Raw genomic sequence first — 27,665 nt, 5'->3', positions numbered from 1 at the left:
CCCCTCTGCACGGCACAGGTGGAGACGGTGAACCTGTCCGAGGTGATCACAGATGCCTTTGCTGGGTTAGAACACGTGGTCCAAGTCAGCGCCAAGGATTTCCTGGATGCAGGGAACTGGAGCGAATGGAGTGCTGAGGCCCGGGCGACACCAGTCAGAGGTGCGAGGGGGACAGGCTGCAGAGCCCACCAGCCCTACCAGGTTGCACCATCCCTCCCCAAAACTCCTCCAGCACCCGGGCTTCTCCTCTCCAACCCCTTCCCTAGAGCACCCATCCTCCAAATATTACCCAGAGCAAGTCCCAGCTCCTGAGGTCCCTTAAAGTTGACCCAGAAAGCTGGTCCTGTGCACTGTCTAAGAACTGGCCCCGTGGTGGGAGGCTGCATCAAGGGGGCAAATCATGTCCCAGCCCCATGGCAGGGTGCAGCCATGCTGCTGCCGTTTGGGGATTGCCCCCCACAGCTTCGGGGCAGAGTGGGACTCCCAGAGCACTACTGGCACCCTGGGGGCATCCTTGGGCTCATTTGACCCCAGGGCACAAGGGCACACTTCTTCACTCCTCTCTGTTGGTCTCTGGGATGCTGCCCATGCTTTTTGGTGAGTATTTCCCATCCCCTCTGTCCTTCCAGACCTGGTGACCACAGCAAGTGAAGAAACCACTACAGACACCAGCCTGGAGATCCTGGCCAAGGAGCCCTCCCAGGCTTCCAACCCTGAGCCTATCAGTGAGTAGAGCCTGGGGGTGGCAGGCAGGAGTGCCAAGGGTCCCTTGCCCCATGCCCATGTGTGGCTGGGGTGCTGGATTGTCCAGGAGCTTGCAATAGGATCCCCCGGGTGCTGGGGACTGTGGCATCCCTTGACCATGGCAGTCTCTCTGTCCCAGACCACAGTGACCCCGTGGAGAAGATGGCTGTCCTGGTGTCCCTCGGGATCTTCGCCTTCTTTGTCCTGGCTGCTGTTCTCATCATCACCATCCTCGTCTGGTAGGTTGGGTTTTGAGACGGAGGAGTCTGCATGATTGCTAACCCATCCCACTCTGGCCCCCGAACCCTCAGGATGGGGTGCCCCATGTCCCCCGCCAGCCCTGCTCTGAGGTCTCTGCCCATACAGACTTGATGCCAGCCCCATAAGCTGCTTTATGCTCCCCTTGCCCCCTGAAACATCACTGCATCTTCCCAGCACACCCCATGGGCTATAGTACTTCCCAGCCTGCCTGGGATCTTTCTGATAAGCCCACATCCATGGGACCTTTCTGAGTATCCCCCAAAGATGTTGCGGCTACTAACATCACCGCAAAGGCTTCTGCCTTTCTGGGGACTCTCATGCTCCAGAGTCATCCCAGAGACACCTCCATATGCCTTCATCCCCTAGGAGTCCTGCCACTGGGCACTGCCGGCTGGTCCTTCCCCAGGTCCCCTCTCATCCTGCCATGGCTGTGTTCTCCCTGACACAGCATGGCTCTGTGGTTGGTCCCTGTCCCGATTCCAGTCCTGCTCTGTGTTGTGACGAGCTCCTTCTGTAGCCCTGGAGCTGACCCACTGGAGTGGCTGAGGCTGGAGATGCAGAGTGGGATCAACAGGGATGTGGGTAGGTCCTGGTGCCCAGGGGTGCTGCTTGGGGTCCTTAGCCACTGCTGCTTTGTCCCCAGGCTCCGGGTGAGGAAACAAGGCAAGGACAAGACCAAACCCCACAACTTCTTGGTTGCTGCCACCCACTTGAAGGCACTACCGAGTGAGTCGGGATGCAGGGGAGGTAACGGGGGGAATGCGGGGGAAGGAGCGTGGGGGGCCCATCAGTGCCCCCCTGACCCCCTGCCCTCTCTCTCGGCAGAGGCCCAGATCCTGTAGTGAGCCCTGGCCGATCCCCACTCCCTGCACCCGCTCGCTCACACGTGGGACTTGATGCCACTGCTGGCCCCTAAGGACCCCACGCCTTCTGGGTTGCCCCATGGTCGTGGACATTGCCGGAGCTCCCAGCACCCTGGGGCTGCAGGATGGACCCTAAGGAGAGAGGCACTGCTCCTGGGAGCTTTGGGCTGCCTGTGCCTTCCAGAAGCCAGCTGGAGGCACCTTGGACTCAGCGTCTCTGGCCAGCCCTACTGCTGGGCGCTGCTAAACACATGGGGATGAAACGCTGAGCCAGCCCCACTTCCCTGCCTAGTGTCAAGGGGGGGGACCATGGGTGTAGGCTCCCAGGGGCGCCAGGCATCAGTGAGCAGGGAGTGCTGAGCCCTGCCCATCACCCCCCACCAGCTGCCAGCAGGCAGAAGGGACTCCCCCGACTCTCTGCCCCATGCCACGGCTGCATGGAGCAGTGATACCAATAAAGGGGGTAGCATTGGCACTGCCCAAGCAATACCCCCTTGCAGGTGGTGCTGGGCCAGGGGAGAGGTAAGTGGCACTGAGTAAGATGCCAGCTTGGGGACAGTCCTTGCAGGAGGTGCACAGGTGGCAGGGCTGGTCCCCAAACAGGTCAGCTCCTCCCCGGGTGCCTCAAGGGGCTGAGAGAGACCCTTGCCTGGGCCAGCCCCCGCTGAGTGCCAGAAGAGGATGCAGGCAGCTGCCTGGGACATCTCCCCTGCCCTCACCAGCCCGGCAGCAGGGACAGGACCCTCCGCACAGTCCCCCACTCTCAGCATGTGGCCCCCTCCCTGCGTCTCGACCCGGCCCCTCTGATGACTTCCATGTGTTGGCATCTCCTGACCCTGGTGCTCAGCGCCAGCAGCTCAATGAGATCCAGATGGGACTGGGTGGAAATTCAGGCAGCAGTAGTGTGGGGAGTATGGGGAGGAGAGTCAGCATGGGGTGGGGTTTCAGGGACCCTGCAGTGCACCCACCCCACCGGGGTGATGTGTCACTACTAGCTGAGCCCCAGGGCTGCCCTTGAACCCGGGATGCAGAGGGAGCCTGGAGGGGTGTGACTTCCCAGAGGGTCCTTGTGGGGACTGGGTTGGAGGGGACAGGGGTAGGGCTGTGCCTTTTGCAATGGCTCATGTGCCCACAGACCCCTCTGCCCTCACTGGGTGCCCCTGTGCTCCCACCCCATGTGCAGGGGCATAGGGGCTGCCCATGCTGGTGCTTGGCTTTGCCCTCACTGCCTCCAGTGAGCACACTGACAGTGGATGGGGGAGATGGGGGTCAGCCCTCCATCTACGGTGTGCTGCTGGTGTGGTATCATCTTTGGACAGGAGCAGGGCTGTCCATGGAGCAAGCAAGGCAGGTCACCAAGCTGGGGAGGTATAAGGGGGCAGATCCTACTTGGGCTTCTGGGCCCAATAGCGACATCCCTTCTCCCTGGTGCATCTCAGAACTTGTCAGCTCCAGCTGTGTCACACTGCCATCATCTGCCGGGCTCCGATCCCTGGCATCCAAACCAGACAGCACCCCTTCTGATGTGTCATGGTCACCCATTTCCCCTCAGTCCCCAGCATGGCGTGGGCAGCCCTTTCCACTTGGAAACCTGCTCTTATCACCACCAGCTCCCACTCCTCTGCCACTATGGAGGGAATCAGGGCTGTGGTTGTCCATATGATGCTGTTGAACATGGGTGATGTCCATTCCATAGCTAGTGGCTTCAGCATTTGCAAATTGAGCTCAGTGGTTTCCTGGCACCTGGTGCTGGCTTTAGGTGCAGGAGCACAATGGCCAGAAAATGGGAGAGTGTGAGATGGCGTCTCTGACCCCTGTATCCTGCCTGCTGATCAACTCCAGAAGGTCCAGGTGTGCTCCATATAGAAGGAGGTTGTTGCTGGCCGGGGTGAGAAGAGAATGCCAGAGCCTCACACATCCACAAAGGAATGTGTGCCTGCATTGTGCAGGCAAGCTTAGCGGGTAGATAAGAAGTGACAGGCACAGGGACTCCATAGCTATGCTGTTTCCATGTGCCAAGCCCTGTGTCCCCTTCGTTAGCTGAGGCTTGCCTGGCCAGGCACGGGGGACACCCAGTTCTGGTGACCAGAGCAGCTTGAGGGCAGGAGATGCACATCTGGTCCTCATCACCACATCCTGCTGCCCTTGGGCCTGGAGGATGATACCTTTCCTCTTCAATGGAAGCTTTAGAGATGAGACCTGCCACCCATTTGGCAGCTGGAGATACCAAGAGCGGGTGAGAGTGCATGCCACCATGAAGTCCTGCCTGCCTGCACTGCATCTGCCTGCTGGGATGCCCCAAGGCTCAGATCCCTGCCCCAGTAGCCTGTAAATGTGACACATCAAAGGCATCAGGGACCCCAAGGAGCAAGTTCAGTGCTTGGGGGCTGAAGATACTTGGTGCTGGGGGCTGCACTCACAGCTGCCCAGGGAGAGGATGCCCTGGTGCTGGGTAAACAGAGCTTTTCGCTGGACCAGTGAAGATGCAAGGGGAGGGCTGGGGTGGAAGAAATCTGGGATAAAGGAGAGGGCTCTACATGCCAAAGTCAACTTTGTCTTCAAGCATGGAGAAGAAAAACAGGAAGGGACCATGACAGCAGTCCCAGTGCCGGCACCTCCCTGTCCCACCATGGGGCCAGGGCACTTTCTCCAAGGCTCAGGCTCTTCAGTGGCTCACACAGCCACTGACTGAGCAGGAGGCTTCCAGCTGCAGGCTGGAGCCTTGCCTGGGCTCACCCTGCCCAGAGAAGGCAGAGGCACTTCCAAACTTGCCTTCCTGCTGTATTCCAGCCTTCCCAGTGTGGATGCTCTGCCAAGATTGCTGGGGGAGCTGGTACAAGCCAGGCCTGGGGATGTTGGGGCTGTGCCAGCTCGAAGCAGCCTGTGGGCTGCATCCCCAAGGAGTGGGGATGGGCCCAGCTCCCTGGCATGGGACAGGGACCAGCCCAAGCCCAGCAGAAGAAAAGAGCAGGAGAACATGGCCTGGGACCTGCTGGGGGTACAAAATTTCCAGCAGGCAGTGCTAGGTCCCTAGTTTCCAGCTAGGCTAGCGACAAGGTCCCCAGCACTGAGGTGCAGAAAGGTCTGTGTCTCCATTCAGTGCAGGGTGGTCACACCCAGAGCATCTCTCGGGCAGGGGCTGGGCTGCAGCAGGCACCCAGCTGTGTGTAGGTCTCCTCTGGGAAAGCAATAGCCCCGGCAAAACCTTTGCAGCAGGGCAGTGGTTGTGGGCAGTTGTGCAGCAGTGCCTGGGATGCTTGACTGCCACCAACCCTGCCAAATATCTGGGCTAGCCCTCAAGCCTAGCTTCCTCCTCTCCCTGCCTCACTGCCAGGATCAGCCCACATTTTGCAGGGGAGGAAGCGGGTTGCACAGGACTGTGAAGCAAAACAGTCTCAACTTACCTCTCATGGCTGCTCCTGCTTCCTTCTCCACCACATCCTGAGCCAAGGAAAGAAAAAAGCAGCTCTGGCAGGTTGTGGAAGCCATAGGGTCATGAAACATTCTTATGTTATGAGGTGAGGAAGAAAGGGTACATATACAGTCAGTGGTTCGCAGGGAGGGAAGGATGCATGAATTGAGGGAAGAAGCTGTGCAGGTGTGTAGATGGATGCATGGATCAGTTGGCATAGGATGCATAGATGGATGGATAGGTGGATGAATAGGCGGTTTGGACATCCAAATATCATCTAAGCATCAAAGATCCTCATTATGCAGGGGCTGACTTGTGAAGATGGCTGGGAGGCCGAATGTGTAAAGCTGGCAAAGGGGCACCCTTGGGCAGAGCAAGGACAGTGGGAACAAGTTGCAGGTGTGGCCCGTACACCTGGTCTCCATGGAAGTGGCATCATGGCTGACATGAGGAGACAGAGCCTGAATTGTTACCGGTGCAAGTCCTGAGAGTGTCAAGGGAGAGAGTGGAGCATCTCCAGAAGGATTGTATCCTCCTCAGGAGCCACGGGGAGTGGAGCAGCAGTGGGAACATGCCCTGGAGACACAGTGGATCCAAACACAAATGCTTTAAAAAGCCAGTGCTGAGCATGCACCCTGGCCATAGCTTTCATCTCGCCTGTATGTGGGATACTCTGCCTGGGGTCTTTCTACAGAGAGTCCAAGCACCCAGCCCGCTAGAGACCCCTGAGATCACCCATATTCCCTCTTCTTCATCTGCCTTCCTTTCTAGCTGCCACAGGCCTGCAAAGTCCTTGTCCATCATCTGCTCTTTCCCAAGAGAAGGGGAGATCGCCTGCCAGGCCAGATGTGCTGGCACCCAAACAGATGTGGAGAGGGTAGAGGCCTGAGACACCTGTTCTTGCTGCCCCATGGTAGGCTTCTCCCTGCAGGAGTAGGTTGTTTCTTTCTTTGCTTGCTGGGGCTGGACCCTTCCCTGCCTCCAGGATGCTTTTGGTCTTTCACAGCCAGGAAATGCAAGGCACATGGCCACAGAGGTGCTGGGAGGCTGAAGCCAGCAGCTTAGCTGTCCCCAGGCACTGCTGCTCAGGATGCTCCCAGGGAGTGGCTGCTCCCATGTCAAAGCAGCAGCAACCCTTTGGATGAGCTCTCCCAGCCCAGGTCTTTCCTGCCAGCCTTTTTTTTGCACTGAAAACAGTCCTGTTGTCCAAGCAAGAGTTCCCAAAGTTTTGCGTGTTTGCCATGAGGTGTGGTGGCACTAGGGGACACATCCAGTCGTACTGGTTTTCACAGCAGTGTCCATGGCGTATTCCCCATGCATACATCTCCTTTGCTGTGCAGCATGAGAACTGTATCTTCTCAATGCTGCTGTGTCACTTGCTCAGAGGAGATGATCTCCCTTCACTATGACAGAAACTTCATCTTCTCCTCCAGCTGTCTTCAGAGCTGCAGGGACTAAAACAGAGCAGGACACACTTTGGGAGCTTCCCCATGGAGGGAGAGAGAGCTTCCCTGCCTGCTCTTCTCCCACCAGCTGCACCTTATGGTCCTCTGCATCCATTGCCACGTCAGCTGCTTCATCTGCAGGGGCAGACCAAGAAAAGAGAGGTTATGGGCAGCATGGCCCAGCCTGACACAGGAGCTCTTCCACCAGCTGGGGACTCCAGTGCTCCATGAGTTTGCAGGATTGCACAGAGCAGGCACTGGGCAGACAGCCAGCCCTGTACAGCAGGGCCTTTCTCTGCATCCCAAAAATGATGGGCCAGAGTTAAATGTGACTCTGGGAATTGCATGTGGCTTTGTAGGGTTACGTGTGGGGCCCTCCCAGCATACAGGTAACTCCCAGCCTTTGCTCCACATTGGGAGATCCACCAGACACAGCAACAGCTGAGTGCCGCATACCTGCTGGGCACTAGCCTAGTCACCTCTGTGCTGATGGATACGGAGGTGGTAAGGTGCTAAAAGTGCCAGGTCAATATCTGCTCCTGGGATATCCAGGAGGATGCTGAATGATCCCCAAGAGGATTTGCTGACCTGAAAGGCACTGATCTGATCCCCAGGGAAATGCTGACCTGGAAAGTACCAATGACCAGGAGGATGCTGGTGTGGAAGACATCAATGCTCAGGAAACTACTCACCTGGAAGGCACTGATGCCAGTGGTGATGCTGACCTGGAAGCGTGCTGATTGCCAGAAGAATGCTGGGGATGCCAACCTGGAAGGCACTGATCCCCAGGGGAATGCTGACCTGGAAGGCACCATTTATCCAGGACATGGTGCTTTCTCCCCTACTCCAGAGCATTTCTTTCAGCTCCCCACTTATGCTGGGCACCAGCTCAGCCGGGGACCACTGCAAGGGCTTGGGCTGAGGATCCACACTCAGACAGCCATCCATGACTAGCTGGAAAGAGCCTGTTGAGCTGCCTGCAGGAAGCTAAGCCAGCATCACTTCTCTCAGTTTCTTTCTTCCCCGGAGCTCCCCACTGGAGCTGGGAGCTGCTGCCCACTTATAGGCAAGGGAGAGTGTGGCCCCCAACAGTGGTCCTGGTAAAACAGCCCCAAGCCCCATCCTTCTGCAGGCAAGAGGAATGCCCAGACCCGATTTTCCCACTAGATGGCAAACACTGCTTTCAAAACAGCCTTTCGAGGAATTACATGTCTTCCCTGGGAGAGGAGGCTGTGAAAATCCTTCCTTGGGGCAAATCCCTGGGGGCTAGGGGTCTGATGCTGTGAGGGAGTGGGGCTGGGGCAACAGGGACCCCTGGCATGAACGCCTCAGGCATGCAGGAGAGACATCTGGTTAAGCCTGGGTAGCACTTTCCACAGCCACAAAGTCAAACCCAGCTTTGTTGGGAATTAATTACACTGTGGTTTGCAAGCCAAAAGTGTGTTCATTCCTCCTTGCAAACCACCAGGTCCACAGGCAAGCCATAATGCTGGGTATAAATAAAGAAGGCAAGGGTGAAGGCTGTGCAGGTGGATGTGCATATTGGTCTAAGATCTTCTGCCAGCTCAGATGTATTTCCAGGCTTGTGTACATTTGTTTGAATTCAGCCCCAGATTTTCTCGTGGTCTTTGTGTTAAACCTTGTGCAGAAGTTTGCTGAGTGGTTGCTGCTGGCTTTGGTACTGCTGTAGTATTGCTGTGTGGTTAAACATGATGTGTCATTGCTAATGAAGGAGCTAACTGTAGATGGTAAATGTTTAATACGGACAAATCAAGCCAATTAGACAGTCTTGAGAGAGAAGTGTGTCATCTCAGCTGTGGCCATCCTGTGTGGAGGAGAAGGTCTGTGGAAAGAGTACAACACCAGCTGCTACAGCATCAGCAGCTCCCAGCAGCACTCAAGGGTAAAGACCCTGAATGCAGATCTTCGTGCAGACCCCAAGATCACCATGTAGGTAGCTCCACATGGGGGAAGAAGACAGTCGCTGAAGAGGAAGATTTTGTTTCTGAAAGACAGACTTCCAGGTGGATAAATGGGATGACAGCTGTCTCTGGTGTAGAGCTGCAGAATGAGAAGTAAATCATCCTGCTCAAAGCACTCCTTGGAGTTCCCCAGCGGGACTCTTGGCTATTCAACAGCATGCTTTTGTGGCAAACCTGGGGCTCCAGAGCTCAGCAGTGCTTGGACTAGAGCACCAGGTGACCCCAGCAGCTGGGTTCCCAATGGCAGCCCCCCCCACCCCAGCATTAACGAGGTAATGGCAGCAGCAGTATTTCCTCCACAAAGTGCTACAGAGACCTACCCATGGCAGCATCCTCTGCCCTTGCTGCCTCCAACTTTTCCTGCCTGGGGACATCAGTATCATTTACCCTTGGGTGAGAAGGGTCCTTCAGGGATCCTGGCCACTTCCTTCAGGAAGGGATTGTTGCCTCTTCCTCCGTGAGGGCTGGGAAATCCCTTTCGTGGCCATTTACAGTCAAAGAGAAAAATGTGAAAAATGAAAGGAAGAGAGTGACTGGGGAACAGAAACCAAGGGACTCATGTGGCTCAAGGCAGCAAGACACTGACCCTTTGTGAGCACCACTGAACCACAAGCAGAGCAGGTAGAAAGCCCTTCTGGCCCTCTGCAGCATAGTTGGGCTCCCTGCCAGCCTCTGTGTTGTCATGTGCTGATGCCTGGGGACATGGGATCAGGGCAGAAGGAGTGACAACAGAGGTGGCATAGGCTGATGCATCCCTGTGTCTTGAGGATTCCCCATCCCTTTGCCAGACTCAGCCTCCAAAGGCAGCAGAGCAACACAGATGTAGTTGCATCACTCTTGAAGGTGGGATTTACAGATCCAGGAGGGTTTGACCATCACTCCTGACCTGAGGGATGGACAAGACCCTTTGCCTGAGGATGTCACATCTTTACCTTGAAGCATGAGTGATTTCAGCTTTCCATTCCAGGTCCTGGGAGTGTTTCTGGCCCTTCCCTGTAGGCTGAAAGTTATCAGGGTTTCATCCTGGGTGTTTTTCACCAAGCAAACGCTTCCTGCCTCTGCACGGCATCTCTAAGTGGTGGCAGGATGTCATGGGCAGCAGGCACCTTCTCACCCCCTGGCCTTGCTTTTCCCCCTGTCTTGGGTCCCTAGAGGCTGGAGCCTGCTTCCATCTTGGTGCCAAGTGGTCCCAAGCTGACCACCAAGCCAGAGGCTCTGGAGCAAACTGGGAGCCATGTCCTCTCCTGCCTGCAGCAGGGTGACACCATCCACATCCCTCACCTGGTGCTGCCAGGCAAGACCATCTAAGCACCTTGTGTGGCAGGTGGTGAATGAGAGGCATTAGCAAGCAAGGTAGCTGAGGGGGCTGGGGAAATGTTTTTGCTATGTGCAGAGCTGAGGGATGAGCCTTTTGAGACCCAGCTGACCTTGCTTTCCAGAGGGGTAAAGGCGATAACCCCCCATGACACACTGACAGCCCCAGCAGAAGTGTCATGCAGAAGCCAACACCCAGGACTGCACAAAGAAGGGCAGGGATTCTCCAGCTACATCTGCACTAGGAAACCAGCTTTGCTGGGGACCACTTTCTGTCCCTGGGCCAACAGGCATGTGACAGCCAACCTCCACCCTACTGAACTCTCTTCACCCTCCTTGGCTTCACCCAAACTGCCTGTTGGGAATGATGCCCACCTTTGGGGTCAGCTGCCTAGGCTAGTTGACCTGGGCCAAAACCTGCCAGGAGCAACGTTGAATATGTTCCAGCACAAGGGGACATTTGCTTCAGTTACTGTCACCCACAGAGCCCTGATGCCCTGTAATGGGCACTGCTGTGTCTTCAGGGGGCACTGGGGCAGTTGGGTACTTTGGACTCCTGCCTGTAGCATGGCTAAAGAGAACTGCTGAGTTAAGGGGCCCATTGGGAGGATAAATGGAAAAAAATGCAGTACCATTTGTGTGCCACCATGGCCATACCGGCCATGCTGCAGCCTAACAGGAGGGGAACCCAGCAGAGACTGAAGCCTCAGAGTGGAGGAAAGGTGAAGGAGCCGTGCTTTGTTGGTGGCTTAGATCCTGCAGTGGATTATTGGGCTCTGCTTCCTGCAGATTTTAGCTGTTTGCTTATTCCTGTTGCATAAACACACCGGCTTTGCTCCAGGGCCAAATTCTGCAGTTGATAACCTCTTTCTCTACCCCTTTGCATGACAACCCTTTAAATACAGCGGTTCCTAAGTTGTGGCCTGAGGATCCATGGTGAAGACCTGACAGGTGCTCTACAAACCTGCTTCACCTCTGTAGTGCTCCCTGCTCTACAAGACTGGAAACTCATAAAACATGTAAGAGCTAACCAGGGTCTGCAGCCCAGAGGAAAGGTACTTGTGGTTGAAGGGCCATGCTTTCATTTCCTCCTGAAGGCAGCCACTTTGAACGAAAATACCCAGAAAGTATCTGCTGCCTTTCCTGGGGCACTGACTGCAAAGAGAAGTGCAAGTTCCCTTTGCACAGGCTCCAGCAAAGCCCACAGCAACTGCTGCTGTGATTCCTCCAGTATAATAATCTCCATATCCTTCCTAAAAACACAGCTGGGATCCAGAAAGTAAGAAAAGACAAAAAAGACAATTGCATACAAGGAGGCTGGGTATTGGGATGATGCGCAATAGCAGAACCTCCATGAAGTATTAAGGAAGGGGTGCTGCCCAGATGGCTGTTGGGTTTCACTTCTGTCACACCAAGGGAAGTCCAGCTTCTCAGTGTCTCTAGGATCTGGACGTTAAATATCACACATTTCTCCTGTGTTCCTCAGCTTTGCCGAGGGCAGCAAGGAGATGATGCAACCCCTATTGCCTATCTGCTCACTGCTCGTGCTGGGAGGCAGGACAGAGTAACAAAGTGCTCTCCAGCCGCACAATCCATCAGCAGGACAAATTAGCATCAGCAATGCAAGGAGAGGGGAAGTCCAAGACATGGGGCTTGCAGGTGTCCCTTCAAGGATATGAACCTACATCGTATCACTGTGAATATTTACGCAAATGCACCCAGGGCTGCATAATCTGCAAACCTGAGCACATTGTTTAAAAAGGGGATAAAGCGCTGAGTTGTCCTGTGATCATTTAGATTTACCTTCACTTTTTTTTTCCTTGATGTCTGTTACCAGGCTAAGTTTGTGTATCTTGTAACCAATAAAGATATTAAAAGCCCTTTAACCTACTGCTGCATAATCAACAGCTGATTTCCCTGTGGAGGTAAATGGCACTAAACAGCACTGGTGTAAGACAGTAGCTGTGCAGGGCTGGGAGCTCACTGGGAAACACCCTTCATGACCTGGGAAGTATTCCTGGCACGCACTTGCTGCAGGCTGGGCAGGCTAGCCTTGGCCCATCCCTGGCTGTAAACCAAGTGGCTTTCAGTGTCCTCGCACAGGTACAATGGCTATGCACAAGCTAGTGACAACCAGCCAGGCATGCTAGCAGAGTGAGGTGGATTTTTACAGTGTCACCAAAGACAAGCCCAGGGAACAGCACTAGGGAATGTGTCTGGAGCACTGATGTGATGTCAGCTCTGAACTGATACAAGCCTACATGTACCAGCATAGGAGGTTAAAAAAAAGTAGCAGACCCACCAGGATGGAGATTTTGGCTTCCTCTGATGTATGCTGTGTGCTGTACAAGCTCATTTACCACCATCAGCAGGGCACAAGTAGACTTCTTCTATGCTCAGGTCTCTCTACCTCCCTGCAAGCACTGCTGGAGGTTTGGGAGATCCTTTCTCCTTGCTCTCTCTTTGTCTGAGAAAGGAGCTGAGGGGAGCAAGGCTTGTGGACCCATCCCAGCACATCACAGTGTCCTTGAGACAGTGTCTCCAGCAAGCACAAGCAGGGCTCCCCTGGCCTGGAGAAGTATGGCAGTCTTCTCCTGGGATTTTGGGACAGTAGAGAGGGAAGGAGAGCACTGAAGCATTTGCTGTGGCCAGTGCCAGCAGTCAGCACACGTGGCTTGGGTTTCCTGGACACTGCAAGGAGCATCAGCACTCAGACTACAGGGATGTGCCAGCCATGTGCACCTGTCCAAGCCACACAGGAACCATGACTCTTATGGGTGCTGTCCAGAGATCAGATCTACACTGGACCCTGAAGACTTTACAATCTCATCTAAATAGACCAGGCAGGCAATGAGTGGAAGATCTGCCACTCCATTACCCAGGGAAGGGGGAGAGGGACAATGAGTGGTGCACACAGATCATAGCAGGGCCACAGCAGAATGATGAGGCCACTGTCACTGTGGAGCAGAGCTCTGCAGGGTCATTCCCCCACAAGCCAGTTTCTCCTGGGGCTCAGAGCTGCAACCACATCTACCTGATAAACTCTCTGACACAGGCAGGTGGCAATCTGCTCTGCTGGGGCTGTTCTTCCAGCATGATGAGCTGGTGGTGAGGGGTGTTCCCACAAGATGACCACAAACCCTCTTGCCCCTCCAGAAATGGCATTTGGGATGAAGCAACAGTGGCCACAAGAGATTTAGATGGAGGGCAGGCATCTCTCAGGGCAGCCCCTTACTTTGTGCCCATCTCTGAGGCTTGCCATGTTTGCCCTGAACATCCCTGTCCCCAGAAATCACTCTCTTTCTAAATTTAAAAAACAAAACCACAAACAACACCCAAACCACAAAATACTTAAAATGTGCTGGAGTGACCCACCAGCAGTTTTTCACTCTACATGTCAGCACCAGATATGGTCTGGGATGCTCACAAATGCCTACCAGACCTGTCCCTCACCAACCTCCCTGGGCAGCCAGGACTGAACTGCTTCTCTCCTATCAGGAGCTAGAGAGGCCCATCATGGTGAGCAGAGAATGGCACAGGAGCACGCAAAAAGACTGCCCAACCTCATGGATTGTGTCCTGAGCCCTGGGTCCCCCTGGATATCCTCAGTCAAAGTGCTTTCCAGATTGTTTTTCTCTGCTGCCAATTCCTGTAGGTCTCCGGGATGTGCTGGCACACAACCATAGCCGGGATAGGCTCCATGTGACAGCTAGCCTTGGACTTTGCCTGCCTGAACAAAGACAAGAAAAGGCTCAGTGGTGGCTTCCTTCTCCTTCCTGCTGAGTGGCTGCCTTTCTCTGCTGGCCGGGATTTTTCAGGGATGCAGGCACATTTGATTAAATGTTGCTAGATCAGGGCAAGGAGCCAGGAGTCCTCTTGTTCCTGCAGGACAGGAGGTCAAAGGACCAGCACACTCCCTTCCAGACGGCACCCACGGCTCCTCCATCTGCAGTTGCTTCCTCAGGATGTGTGAAATGCTGGGTAGGTGAAGATCTCCTAGGGATGAAGGGCAGGGAAGAGCCTCTGCTGGTGCCCCGCATCCCAGCCTTGCTGAGGGGTGAGGAGTGGCTACAGCAAGCAGGGTGTTGGGAAAGGGCAGCAGCTATGGGGCTCGGTCCATCTGCGAGCTGTCGCAGGACCCTGTGGGGCTGGTCATGGGACACCAGCACAAAAGGTGGGAACAGGTTAATGATGTTCTCTGATGATTCAGGGGCATGGCAATGTATTTTACAAGAATAAGTAGGTGTAATAGATACTGGGTGAAATTCAGCAGTGCAACGGGCAGAGGAAACAGTCCCAAGAATGGCAGTGCTGGCTCAGGACAGAGGGTGTATCACTCTGTCTCTCTCTCCAGCTGAGACCACTGCTAGATGCATAAGAAAAAGCACAAGAAGCAGAGCAAACCAGAGCCATCCCCCCCTGCCACCCTCTCCCAGCACCTAGGAGTCACTAGCATAGGAGTTTCCCCAGGTGGAGTTTGCATGGGACCCACCTGTGATGGGTTTGTCCAGTCCCTGACTGTGCCTCCCCAGTGCTCTGCACTGCAGGTTTCCATGACTTATCTACAGAGGGTGTGAAAAAGACACTCACATTTGCTTTAAACTTGCAACCTGATCATTTTAGGGATGGACACAGGTTGTGCCAGGCCTGGGGACAACATTAGCACAGGAGTGGCTGGGCTGGCCCTGGCAGGGCTGCAGTGGGCTGCAAGGAGGATGTTTCCAACCAAAACTGAAGGAGGGTCAGCCTCCCTGAAGCAGAAGGAAGCTTTAAAAGACCTTCAGGGTTTCTGCGGGGAGCAGTGCACTTCTAAGGGGAGCGTGTAGCATTAGGAGAGGGGAGGAGAGCTCAGGAGCTTAGCAGGCTTCAGTGTTACACTCCCAGCCTGCAGATGGGAAGTCCTGGACCTGCTGCCCAGGACCTCCCAACAGCTTCTCCGTGCAGTGTAGGGGCCCAGCTAACACCACGGCTGTGCTTGGAGCTGCCTGAAGTAAGGATCTGGCTGACTTTTCTTTTCCGAGCCTTCTAACTGCTGTCCTGATGACTCTCCTCTCTGTTTCCTGTAAGAAAGGATCCACAAGCAAGTCCTTCCTTGGCAAACCATCCTGCCTTATCAGACACAGAAGAGCCAGCCAGGGACTTTCCACTCTTTGCTGCTGTGCCCTGGTAGGAATACCAGACTGGTACATCTTATTTGCTTCAGAGACTTCCCCGGCTCCCCTGCCCGGCGCTGCCTTTGCAGCCTTGGCAGCTCTGCCCCTACAAACTCCAGCTTTACTATCTTGATGGCTTTTTCCTGGCCCTGGCCATCCTCTGCCTGGAAATCCTTGGACAGAAGTATCCCACAGGAAGGCTGGGAAGGAAGATGCTGCCTCTGGAGCAGTATAGAGACCTCTGCTCCAGGGGGAGGTCCCCAGAGACCCAGCCACAGTGGCCTCCTCCAAGATCCCTTTGCAAGCACCTAAGAAAAAGGCTCACTTGGGAATGTCTGTGTTCAACTGTGCCTGTACTGTCCCCGATGGCCCACACAAGTATGGCACGGAGCTGCAGACTGTCTTCATGCCAGCACTATAGCCAGACTCAATCTCCTGGCTTTCCGAAAAAGCCCTTCATAGCAGAGCCATACCAGATCATTGCAGAACTACCTGCCCTCCATCTTCACACATGCTGTCTGGAACAGGAAAGCAGCTTCTGGAAGAAGCAATGCTGAACAGATTGGGACTATTTAGCTGGAAAGTGCTGACCCAGAACTACTCTGTGAGTGCAACCAGAAATACCCTACAAGGGGCAAGATCCAGGAGAAATTACTTCCCGGACAGCGCTGGAGGGGTTCTGGGAGCAGAGAGAGCAATGACCCCCCTGAAGCCCAGCCAGAGCCCTTGTAGAAAAGCACCGCAGGGTCACATTTGCAGGGGTTAATGCCCTGCTGAAAGAAGTTGGTCTTTCCCTGCATTTGCCTGCATGCAGTACGGGAAAGGCTGCAGCCTCAAGACTGATGATGCAAATGAGGCAGAGCCCCTCTGGATAGCAGGAAGCTTCAGCTTGTCATGGACTTGTCCCAGCTGCCAGCACAGCCTGTGATGAATGGCCTCAGCATGTTCTGGCACACCATAGCCCCCCAGCATTTATTTTAGACAGTTGCAGTACATGGAAAACAAGTCCAGAGAAATCCAACCTGCTGTTGGCCCCCTCCATCTCCATTTACATGTCTGTTTTCTCCTCCAAGGCCATGTATCTCCTTTGGTTAGGAGCGTGTCTGGCTTCTGATCTTATTCCAGATGTTAGCTGCTCAAGCCCTTCCTCATTCTGTTAAAGCACTGAGCATAGACACTCTTGGACCCGTTTTGGTTAAAAATCCCTTGACTCATGTGCTTCAGACCTTGCACCAACCCAAAACTACAGCCTCCATTTGGTACTACCCAGGGGGCCAGGCAGTGCACATCTCCTGCCAGCCAAACTTTCATGACTGCCTCCACTCAAAAAACCTCAAAATCTCGAAAAGATGTGGATAAACCACCAGGTGGAAACGTCTCTAGCTCTCTGAACTCTCCACAGGGAGAAAGGACACCCTGAGCCCTGCCCTTGCTCCAAGCCTGGGCTGAGCATCATGGTCCTGATGATACACCCAGCCACTCCACTGGAGCACACAGCACCTTGGCAGCTCTGTGGTGAACCCAGCTCTGCAAGAACAGGTGGTCCAGGAAGCATTTGACAAGATTGGAACAGTATGTCCTGCCAGCTAGCTCTCGAGCTTCAAACCAGCCTTCATTTATCTTGGAGCAAGGCTTCACAGCTGCTTTCAATAGGCATTTGATGCTAAACTCTTCAGCTTCACATTTGCCCTGAAGAACTCTTCTTTTCTCTCTTTTGGTTGCTTTCTTTTCTTCTTAAACCCACACTCAAATTATGCTGACAAAGCAGAGACAAGCTTGCCAAGGCCCTAGTCAGGAGCACACTAGCATGTGGCCCAGGTAGTAACAGCAAGGAGGTTGGTTTTGACGACTGATGGTTCATACTCTACTGTTAGTGTCTGCACAGCCTGCTCCACTTCAGAGGGGCCTCATGGATGGCACATGACCTGCTTCCTTCGGCCCAGCTTTCCAAGCTCTCCCCATGCTCCCAAGGCATCTTCATCACATGGGCACTAGGTCAGTTCCTGGATTTGCACCCTGGGACATGGGTTTCTTGTGGTCACGGGCAGCCTCACATCAAGCACCCAGCAAATGAGTGGGGACTTCAGAGTGTGACTCCATCCTCCCACCTCCACCTTCTAGAGAAGTTCCAGGGGCCCTGTGACTTCATGCAGCTCTCAGAGGAATAGCACAAGGCAGAGGAAGCCCACCTCACCCACTGGGAACGTGGTAGGCTAGAATAACAGGGGAAAAAAAGGATTCAGAAGGACTGCCCCAGGTCATCTAATCCATCTTGTGCTGAGCCAGGGCCAGCACTACTTACAGCTTTCTGACAGGCACTGGTAGGACTGTGAAAGTTTTCAGAAGTGGAGCTGTAGCATTTCTTCAGTGCTTCTTCCTGCTAAATGGAATTTCCCCCTAAAGTCTGACCCCAGGGACCCCTGTGGTTTCTTGACCTGTCAGAAGTAAACTCAGAGAGTACTTTTTTCACTTTCTTTTCGCAGCATCCCTCTGTGCACTTGAAGACCATTTTAGCAATTCCTGGAAGCAGGGTAAACCCAGGCTCCTTCAGCCTGTGCTTGGAGGCCAAGTCATCCAGCCCTCTGACCAAGCTCACTGCTGTCCTCCACAACCCTCCCAAGTGGGTGCACAGCTTTCCAGAGCCCAGTTGTCCCACCTGGGACCACCTTTCCCACCAAGGCTGACTTAAATAACTCATGCACTACAGGATCACTCATGAGTGATGCCCAAAATCCTTGCTCAAAACAAAAGCTCAGAGATAGGTTACAACAGTTGTCCCTGCCAGGGGGGGAAGGGAATAGTGCCTGGATGCAGTGGTAGCAGGTTGCAGGATGTGTACCCCCTTGTCCTCACCCCAACAACTGAACGCAGCGTGCACTTCTGCCATTACCACTGCTGTTGTGATTTAACCCCAGCCGGCAACCAAGCATCACGCAGCCGCTCCCCACACCCGCAGAGCTGGGGAGAAGAATCGGGAAGGAATGTAAAACTCAAGGGCTGAGATAAGAACAATTTAGTAATTTAAGCAGTATAAAAAGGTAAGAACAACAACAATAACAATAATAACAATAATGATAATAGTAACAGTTTTACTGGAAAGGTGGGGGAAAGGATAAAATCCAGAGGAAAAGGGAGAAAGGAGAACAAGTGATGCACAGTACAGCTGCTCAGCACCCGCTGACTGATGCCCGGCCAGTGCCCGAGCAACGATCCCCAGGCCCCAGCCAACCCCCCAGGTTTATATACCCAGCATGACGCCCCATGGTATGGAACACCCCTTTGGCTGGTTCAGCTCAGCTGTCCTGGCTGTGTCCCCTCCCAGTTCCCTGTGCCCCTCCAGCCCTCTCGCTGGCAGGGCCCGAGAAACTGAAAAGTCCTTGACTTAGTAGAAACATTATCCAGCAACAACTAAAAGTATTGGTGTGCCATCAGCATTGTTCTTACATCAGCCAAAACACAGTGCTGTACGAGCTACTGAGGAGAAAGTTAACTCCATCTCAGCTGAAACCAGGACAGCTCCAGTGCCTGCCAAATTGGACTGAAGATTGGAGCACCTCTTGGTATAAGGCTGTCTCAAAAATGGCTCTTTGTGGTGAGTTTTTGCTTTAGTCTGCAGTAACAGTTTTAAACGCCACTTCCACAGCACATGAGCATGCCAGGAGATGCTAATTTTTGCAACCAGCCACCTGCGCTGGATTTGCTAGCAGCAGGGCTGGTGAGCAGCTTAGCTTGAAAGCAGGCCAAGGTAGAGAGAGCTTCCCTCCTACCATCCCCTGTCATGCTGCAAAAGATCTGCTCCTAGTGTCTGTGCTGAGATATGGGGCGATGCAACACAAACAGGGCAAAGCCTCCCTACCCTCAGTGAGAAGTGCAGAGCTGAGTGCCAGCATCTCCAGGACCTGCTTCCCTGCCCAGGCCAGCCAAACCCCACAGGCTCAGCAAAGCCATTGCACAGCATGGACACAGACTTTGGAAACAGCAGAGATCGACCCAGCGGACTTTAGCCCTGTTTTCACCCCAGGCAGGCAATGAAACCCATAGCCCTGCATGCTCTGACACTGGGAATTCCCTGGAGTATCTGATCTTGGCAGGAACAAAGGAGGATGCTGGAGCATTGCGCAGTAGCTGGGAAATGAAACCAAGCACTGTGGGAAGGCGGCAAATCTGTAGCTGTAGCATATCCGGGACACTTCTGCTTTTGTTCTTTGCAATATAGTGGCTGTCATCCATCACTGTAAGTGCTGACTGGTGCTTTTCCAAAAGCCATGTCAACTAAACAAAGGTGGGAAACTACAAGTTGCAGGGTCTTTCAAGAAAAGCACTTTTCTTCTCCAAAGGCTACCTCAGCAGCTCACAAGACTCCTGACATAAATGCTGCTTTTCTGGAGCATCGTCCCCCCAGAGTCAGTAGAAATTCATGGCTTGATATTTAAACAAGATTAAGGAATGTGCATGTAAACACAGTTGTGTTCTTGCAGTGTGGGGACAATCAGTGTACAGACCAGCAGAGGAGGGGCTTTTCCAGCCAAAACATCTGCAAGAAAGAAAATCTTACTTTCTGTGGGAAAGTGGAGAAGAGTGAGATTTGTTTGTGGAGGAGGCAGAATGAAGGTTGCAGAGGTTGAACCTCCCAAGCAAAGTAGCCATACGACACTTGGCACATCTGTGTGCAGTGACACAACACAGCTGCCAAAGCCCTCTGGACAGGTACAGAAGAGTAATCGCTCAGGTAAAGCCTGGTCAGAGGGGTCCAAGGAAACTGGGCAGGAATGGGGCAGCACAGGGCCAAGCAGACAGAGGGAAAAGGAGACCCGAGGGTTAGAGGTTTGCACTTGATGGAGCTCAACAAGGATCACAAGAAGAGCTGAGTCTGCCTTACTGCTAACAAGCTTCTGGCTCTCCCTTTCCACCCCAGACAAGGAAAGGCTTCTCGCACTTATGGGTTTAATGCACCCCAGCCAGGCTTGGGCTGCACATCAATTTCACAAATACATGAGAAGCTCCAAAACCTTCTCTTCTTTGCTGCTGTCCTTGCCTGGCTCTTGCCCTGTGGTTGTCCCTCCCATCTGCTCCCAAGCAGAGCTAAGTGAGCTCCCAGATCTTCACTAGTCCCCCTCCAAGCCCCATCCCTGCAGTGTGAGCCAGGTGGTGCCACCTCACCTCAGTCTCCTACAGCCCCAGCTCTCTCTTGCCATGCAGCCATGCCATTTTGCTCTGGTGGCAGAGCAACTGAGAAAAGGAGGGAGGGCAGGCTCACCCCCAGCCTCCTGGCCAGGGGGCACACGACTGGAGCAGAGAAGACCTTACCCTGAGGCACAGCTAAGCAGGAAAACAGGAGGGAGAGGTGGGGAGTGCCGCAGAAATGGCACTAAGCCTCCCATTACTGCCTACCAGTTCATTGAGAGGGATGGGTGATGGGGAAGGTACTTTCCAGAGACTTCTGGCAGTAGGACAGGTCTATTTGTTTGTCCTCCTGATTTTCTCTTTAATCTCCAGTTTTTACAGCTACTGTGCACCAAGAGAGGATGGGTGCATCTAAGAGCAGAGAGGATGGTCCCCCCTCCCTTTCAAAAGGGTGCTCTGAGCCCTAGATCCTGGGCAAAGGTGCACCTGGCTCATGGCTGAGCCTATACACTACAATGAGCTGTATTACCTCTCACAGAGCCGAGTCCTGCGTGAGCACAAGGGTCCCAACATCAGACAACTTCTGGGCTCTGTTTGACCCCAGGACCCCAGGCCAGGAAAAGCACCCTGGTCCCATGCTCCAGCCCTGGGGATCAGATCCAAGAAGACAGACCATGGAGGTGTAGGTTGGGCCATACCACCAGGGAGAGTTCGGCTGCAGGAAGAGGGCAAGCGGGGATGACACCAGCTCCCTCTCGGAGCCCCACAGCCTGGCCAAGGGTGCTGGCAGCTTCCCACAGGACAAATCTCAGCAGAAAGTGTCTGGACAAGCAGCATTTCCATCACCCACATGCATTACTCTTGAGGCAAGAACAAACAGTGCAGTGGGACGAGACTAAAGGGGCTTTTCTTCACCAGGCTTCTCACCCTTCCCAACGATCCACATGTCCCATCTCCTCACAGAAACCCAGCCAGGTCCCTGAATCCCTGCCAGCCGGGGCTGGCACTAGTGCCAAGCGAGCCATGCCCCTGGAGAGAAGCCCCTTGCCTAGGCACCAAGCAGAGGAGACCACCAGCACAAAGGACAACCAGCCCTTGTACTAGCAAACATGCCCAGGGCATGTTCACAGCTCCCGTGGACTTCTCTGCACCACCGGGAGGGCTGCGGGAGGGGGAACAGCTTTTGGCCCCTGTGGTGCTGCTCACCTTGCCTGAGGGTACACGTGGGGAAGGTGCAGCCAGGTCCTTACCAGTTGCTCCAGAAACAACATATGTGACACATGGGGGATGCTAGTGACAGAAAAAGCCCACGTACACCATCTCTTTGGAGGCAAGGGACAAAACCAGTTCCAGTAAAGCCACTGAAAGGGATATTATGGCAGAAAGTGAGACCAGCGTAGCATTTCGCTTTAGTGCCACTCTTGCTTCTGCTGTGGACATGCAATCCTACCTCCTGTCTGGCAATGCCCATGCCAGGCCAGACCCTGAGACCACAGAAGATTGTGCCTTCTGTGTCTTGTTCCCCTTGAATTCAGCCTGGGAAGCACCTGAGATGGTTTTAACCATGCCTGGGATGGACAGAAATGCTCTTATGATCCCAGCTATGAGACCAGGCACCCAGAGAAGAACCCAAAGTGTGCTTAATTTGCTTGCACAGATGCAGCCTTGTCTTTCTTTCCTGGCCTTGTGTGCAGCCACCAAGACAGCAGCTGTTTTGTCAGTTCCCTAGGAAAGCTTTTGAGTTATATATATATATATATGTATATATATATGTATATATGAGTCCTATCATTCCACAACATGTGAAATACTGGTCACAGGCATGGATAAAAACTGCAGGTGATTCAGCTGATGTTCCAGAACCCCTCGCATCGAAGTGATCCTTGCACTAAGCCCCAGACCTACTGAGGGCATGTCTGTTTCATACTGCAGTGGATCCTGATCCTGCCCCAACAACCCCTGAGGATGCAGTGAAGGTAGGCAAAGAGCAGGAAAAACGTGGCTGGGGAGAGAGATACAGGAGGACTTGGAATATTTTTTACTGAAATTTGCTCTTGGCTGAAGCTTGAGGTTTTTGACATGGCAGTCACTAGCTGCCATGGAAAGGAAAGTGTACTTCCCTCTAAAGACATTGTTGACATTTTGTATCTGAAAAACTCACTCCATAGTCTACAAAGTACTGAGCCCTGCTGGTTTTTTGACAGATTTCCAAGAGCTGCGCTCTGTGGTAGGGAGAGCTGCTGCATGGCTGGAGGAGGGACAGATAGGCAGGACCATGTGCCTGGCCCAGGACAGCATCTCCTCCTGTCCTTCTCTGGGGAGTAAGGGCAGCCTGCTGCCAGAGCTGGGACCTGGTTCACCGTCCGCTTGGGAGCCACAGCAGACAAGGACCTGACAGGCATCTGTGATGAATGACTGCATTGCTCTGAAGAGGGCATGTTTACTGCTTCCAGAAGAGATGGGAGCCACAGGCTTTGCAGCCATGCTCTTACAGGCAGGTTGGCCAAGCCATCCCTCAGACTGATGGAAATAGATAAACCTGCTTCCAGCATCACTGAGATTGATGCAAGTCCCTTCTCCCTCAGCTTCCCAAGGAACTGGGCCAGGACACTGTGCTCCTTGTCAGGGTAGCCTCCAGCCAAGGACGAACCTGATCTGCCCCAGGCTAAGCCCTCCTTCAGCCCCTGCCCTGCACAGGGACCCACATCAGCTGCAGCGGCTCAGCCCCAGTGCAGATCCATACCAGCACACTCCCCCCGCCCCCAGCCACCCCCCTCAGGGGTCACTGGGCGAGCAGCAGGAAGGTTCCTGCCCAAGCAAGCACCAGTTATCCTCCTTTCCCATTCACACTGTTTGTCTTGGCCTCTCTTCCCATACTATCCTTCCTCCTCCTCCTCCACCCCCTCAGGATTGTATTGCTGGGGCTGTCACTGTAGTTAATGAGCTGGGACAGAACTGGTGCTCTGGGAAAGTCACACCAAGAGACAGCTGAGCCCCGGGCATTGTGTGTGCACAGATACCAGGGCAGAAGACTGCAGCAAGAGAAACACCTGAAAAAGAAACCCAGTCACCAACCAAGGGAGCCAGCCAAGCAGGGGAGGAAAAGGGCCAGGGCTAAGCTTGTGCTCAACAGGTCTCAGCAAAAGCCATCAGGTGCTTGGACATTCCCTGGCTTGGACAGCCCAGCTGCTGTGCCACTGTGGATGCCATACCCTGGAGGGTCTGGTGGCCACGAAACCCTGCCTTCAGGAACAGACCCTGGGCTGTCTCACTCCCAGCCTTTGCCCAGGCTTGCTGGCTGGCACCAAAACTGGGCCAGGGACAGTGTAAATAATTTAACACTGTGGCCAGTCATGTTTGACATTGTGGTCTTTGGAAGGAGAGCACGGTGCCTGGCTGCTGGCCATGCAAATCCCACTCGTGCATGTTCGGCCCATGCTTCAATTGAATGGAGCAGCTTTGTTAGACATTGCATGGCCCAGGCAAAAGGGTAGTTTCCAAGGGGACGTAAGACCACTTTGGGTCAGCAAGACCGTAGTCCCAGTGCACAGACACAGGAGACCCAAGGCTCGGGGGGGAAAATGACCAGGGACTCCTGGCTTATCAGTGATGCAGGGCAGGACCTGGTTTGCTGCCCTCCATGACTTATCTATTGATGTGCCCAGAAGCAGGTGTCTTCGCCTGCCTCCCTTTCCCCGAAAACTCCTTCTCCTTGCCTGCACCTCACCTGCTAGCAAGCACCAAACTGATCGGCCATGCTGTGCCTCAGTTTCCTTTCACTGCAAGGACAAAGCTCCTGTTCCTGCAGCTCTTCATCTGTGTCCCATGCTCCCGTGGGAGCTGGGAAGCTGCAGCCCAGCTGCAGCGCTGGTGGGACTGAAGTGGTTTGGGCTGGATGGTGCAATACTGCCATGCTCCCTCCCACCCCATCTCTGCAATACAACCAGCGGGGGCCTTGCTCCCACGGCCTGGCCAAGCAATGCAGAGCAGGGTGCTCACCTCACCATGGTGCTGAGAGACTCCCAGGAGAGACTTGCAGCCCAGCTGCTGTAGAAAGCATCCTTTACCCTTATGAAAGCCCCTTTCCCCCACCTCGCACCCAAGCACAGCCCCTTTGCCACTGAGGCACCACCGGCAGTGCTGGCTGCATGTTGCACACTCCATGCTGCCCTTCAGGCTCAAACACGAGGCAAGTTGACCACACACTGGCTTTTCTTTTTATTTAACAAATTCACAGCACAATAAAGAAGAGAGAAAAGAAGCAACTTACACCCGTAATTGTCACATCAAACAGATCTAGCAGCAAATACCTGAGAGCAGTCTGAACGCTGCTCATGCATCCCTGCCAAGGCAGGGGTGTGGGGCAGGGTTTGAACATGATGGCAGGCTGGGGGACCAAGCAGGGTGCCAACATCCCTGAGGACAGCAGGGACTGAGGGCAACATCACTGCCCACTCTGTCACCACTGCATTACTGGCTCTACCTTACCCATGCAAGGAAGGGCAGGAGGGGAAATGGTGGAGGGAAAGTCAGGGTGCGAGAGGGTAACCACATGGGCCACGATCTGCCCAAGGGCATTTAGGTTGTGCTCAGCAAGGGATCAGCACAGTGCATGGCCAGTGATGAACATTTCCATCCCTCCCATCCATGCCCACACTGTCCTGTCCTGTCAGCCCTTCCCAGGGATGCAGAAGGACTTGGGCATGGAGCTGGCAATAGAAACTAAAGGGATCAGAACTAGCCCTGGAGGTCACAGCTGATGCACTGAAGGGAAGGCTGAGATCCCCCCAAACCTATCTTGCAGAATAGTCCATCAACCATCTTCCAGGCTGCAAAGGTGGCAGAGTGTCTGGTCCAGCAGCCTCCAGCTCAGCCTGACACAGGTTACTGGGTCACAGTGGAGACAGAGGGAAAAAGAGAGAGCAGGCAGGGTTCTGCCCAGCCCAGTGCACTGACATGAATCCCGAGGAGGGTTGGCCCTGTGGCTGGAGGTGGAAGCAGGTTGGCTCCGTTAGCTTCAGATTCACAGCTGGGAGACAGCCCCACTCCAGGTGCTGGGGACAGCCACAGACTTCTTCGGAGGCTACTTGCCCTTGGGTTTGGCCTGGGAAAGTGAAAAAAACAGCTGTTATGGCTGTGATCCTCAGTGTAGGAGCCTTCTCAGAGTCCCTTCCTTGCAGTCAGGGTGGTCAACAAGGGGTGACCTCCCCCAGCCATGCCATAGTAGTGAAGTGGGGACCTGGCAGGCCTTGCAAAGCACCCACAGAACTCATTACAAGCCCTCCCTGTGAAGGTGCACAAATTACGAAGTCCAAGCTTGCAGGGCAGAACTGGGGAGGGGTTTGCTCCCAGTGCCTTTTCCTGTGGCACCCACTGGGCTCATCCCAGGGTGGCACTGGGTGGGCAACAGCCCCAGGGCTGCATTTATTTGGGTAAACCCACCCCCAGTCTTCCCCCAGTCCCATCTGAGAATAGGGACGGCTCTTACCTTCCTGGCAGAGCTGGCATCCAGCTTCTCTTGGAGGCGAACCACCCACGGTGCTTCAAGGGGAGCACAGAGGCGCTTGCCCTTTGTGGTGATGAACCTGCCAGGCCCATGGGGAATAAAACCCAAGATGAGCTGAGCAGAGACCCCAGGGATGCTCAAGCACATCTCAAGCTCTTATCCACTGCCTCCCTTACTGCCCTCCTCTATCTCTACCTTGAGATGACTCTTCCCTGATTTTTGTCCCAGGTTTTACCCTCCCAGAAAGTCCTGCTCTGATTGAACCTCTGATCTCCAGGGTCTTTTCCACAACACTCCTTATCCCTCTCCCCCAAACCCAGCTTGAAATCCCTCCTCCACCCTGCTCTGCCTCCCTTCCTGCCTCCCCACAGGGTCCATCTCTTGGCCATCACCAGTCTGGGGTTCTTGTGTCTCAACCATCAACACCCTGGGGTTCTTACACAGCAGCTGGGATGTTGCAGCCATCCTGCACCAGCTGGAGACGGTAATCCTGCACTATCCGGCGTGGGATGGGCTTCTCGCTTGTCCGCAGGCAACAGTCAAGGACATTGTTCCCACCGTGGACTGGAGGAGAAACACACAGTGGATGCTGAGGTTGCTCTCCCTGGTTTGGCTGCTTCTTCACCCAGCCTTCCCAGAGAGTGAAGGGACTGCGGGACCACCCCAGCGGAGTGGGGCAGAACAGTGCCTACCAGCAATGCCCTCACACACTGCCCTGGCTGCACATGCAGGCACAAACTTTATTGCTCCCATGCCCCAGCACCAGGAACCCTTTGCATCCTTTTGACAGAAAGCAAAGGAGTTGAGAAAGAGCAAATTGGCAGACGGCAACCCTTCTGCATGCCTGGCTCCCTCCCGCACCCCCAGGGCCAGACCAGCAGCAAGCAAGGTAGGACAGGGGTCTTCACATAGCTTCAGTATGCTGCAATACAGACAGACACCCATTCCCAAGAGGCTGGAAATGACTTCAGCTTTACTTGCTGAAGAAGCCACAGATTTTGCAGCTACTCCATCACCAGCCCATCCCACGCCGATTAATCCTGTGACATCTGATGGACACAGCTGTCAGCACTTCATTGTGGGGTAGGGGACCTCAGCCATCCTCCAAGCAAATGCTGTATTCACTGTTAATGCCCATCAAGGCTGGCAGTGCCCAGGGATGCCTGTAATCCCAGGCAGCAAGGTGTGGTGCAACATCACAAGGTGTAGGTTGCCCCAGCTGCCTGCAGCAGAGCAGAGTGCCTGGTGTCACATACCCAGACAGCTGTAATGTGTGCAGCCCCCGTGTCCAACACCAGCAGCCCCTCAGGCATGGATTCTGCCCTAGCACACACCTCCCCTCCCAACCCCAGCCCTGCCACTGGCCAAAGAGTGCTAGGGCTGCTCCCCCGCTGTGCTGGGGAGACTGGGACCAAGGTGATCCCAGCCCAGTGTGCACAAGCTGGACTAGGGCACTGGGAGGCACGATTGCTCCATGGCTTTTCCCAAGTGCAGCTTTCCAGCGCCAGTGCTCTGCAGGCTCCTGCCTGGACTTTGGGTAGGACGGAGTCCCTCTGGGACAGGTTACAAGCAGAAGATGGAGGAGGACTGCAAGAGACCCCCAGCCATGGGTCCCTCTAAAAGTCTGCTGGAAATACAAAAGAGAGCAAGAAACTGGATCCTCTCCCTTCCACAAGAAAGTCAGCCTGAGAGGTTCCCTCTTACCATCCAGGATACGTCCCAGCACCAGGAGACAGAAGCAGAGAAGATACAACCGCTGCATTTTGCTGCTGAGGCTGGCAGAGAGTGGGCTGGAAGGTGATGGTGCTCCAGGCAGGAGAGATGAGTTCCGCACAGCTTCCCTGCGCTCTGCTGCTGGTGC

The 27,665-nt window shown here is 54.3% G+C and overlaps 2 protein-coding genes across 5 annotated transcripts in view; one reads left to right on the top strand and one right to left on the bottom strand.

The window, feature by feature from the left end:
* IL11RA (interleukin 11 receptor subunit alpha) overlaps nucleotides 1-11,907 on the top strand; it is a 33,252-nt gene extending 21,345 nt beyond the window's left edge. Inside the window, exons 9-13 of one of the 4 annotated variants that reach the window (XM_056325176.1) lie at nucleotides 19-160; nucleotides 630-725; nucleotides 884-983; nucleotides 1,649-1,731; nucleotides 11,508-11,907. In XM_056325176.1, coding sequence (XP_056181151.1) covers nucleotides 19-160; nucleotides 630-725; nucleotides 884-983; nucleotides 1,649-1,731; nucleotides 11,508-11,533 — 447 coding nt within the window. In that variant the 3' untranslated portion in view covers nucleotides 11,534-11,907. Of the gene's footprint in view, nucleotides 1-18; nucleotides 161-629; nucleotides 726-883; nucleotides 984-1,648; nucleotides 1,732-1,830; nucleotides 2,342-7,339; nucleotides 7,481-10,926 lie in introns of those variants that run through there. The other 3 variants (XM_056325175.1, XM_056325178.1, XM_056325177.1) reach the window with 3 other exon arrangements.
* Nucleotides 11,908-24,503: 12,596 nt separating this feature from the next.
* LOC130142530 (C-C motif chemokine 19-like) lies at nucleotides 24,504-27,665 on the bottom strand. Its single transcript, XM_056324656.1, has 4 exons — nucleotides 27,509-27,665; nucleotides 26,245-26,368; nucleotides 25,787-25,883; nucleotides 24,504-25,402 (listed from the first exon to the last, which is right to left on the bottom strand). The coding sequence occupies exons 1-4, from the start codon at nucleotides 27,564-27,566 to the stop codon at nucleotides 25,382-25,384; spliced, it is 300 nt and encodes a 99-aa protein (XP_056180631.1). The 5' UTR covers nucleotides 27,567-27,665; the 3' UTR covers nucleotides 24,504-25,381.

The sequence above is a fragment of the Falco biarmicus genome, chromosome Z (genome assembly GCF_023638135.1).
Source record: "Falco biarmicus isolate bFalBia1 chromosome Z, bFalBia1.pri, whole genome shotgun sequence".
Taxonomy (NCBI): Eukaryota; Metazoa; Chordata; class Aves; order Falconiformes; family Falconidae; genus Falco; species Falco biarmicus.
Note: the sequence above shows the minus strand (reverse complement) of the source record. Positions and strands in the feature narration are given on the sequence as shown.

Coding starts and splice junctions, on each gene's coding strand:
- LOC130142530 (XM_056324656.1), bottom strand. CDS start 27,566: ATGCAGCGGTTGTATCTTCTCTGCTTCTGTCTCCTGGTGCTGGGACGT. Junction 26,369..27,508: donor GCTGGGACGTATCCTGGATG/GTAAGAGGGAAC, acceptor TTTCTCCTCCAG/TCCACGGTGGGAACAATGTC. Junction 25,884..26,244: donor TGCAACATCCCAGCTGCTGT/GTAAGAACCCCA, acceptor TGGGCCTGGCAG/GTTCATCACCACAAAGGGCA.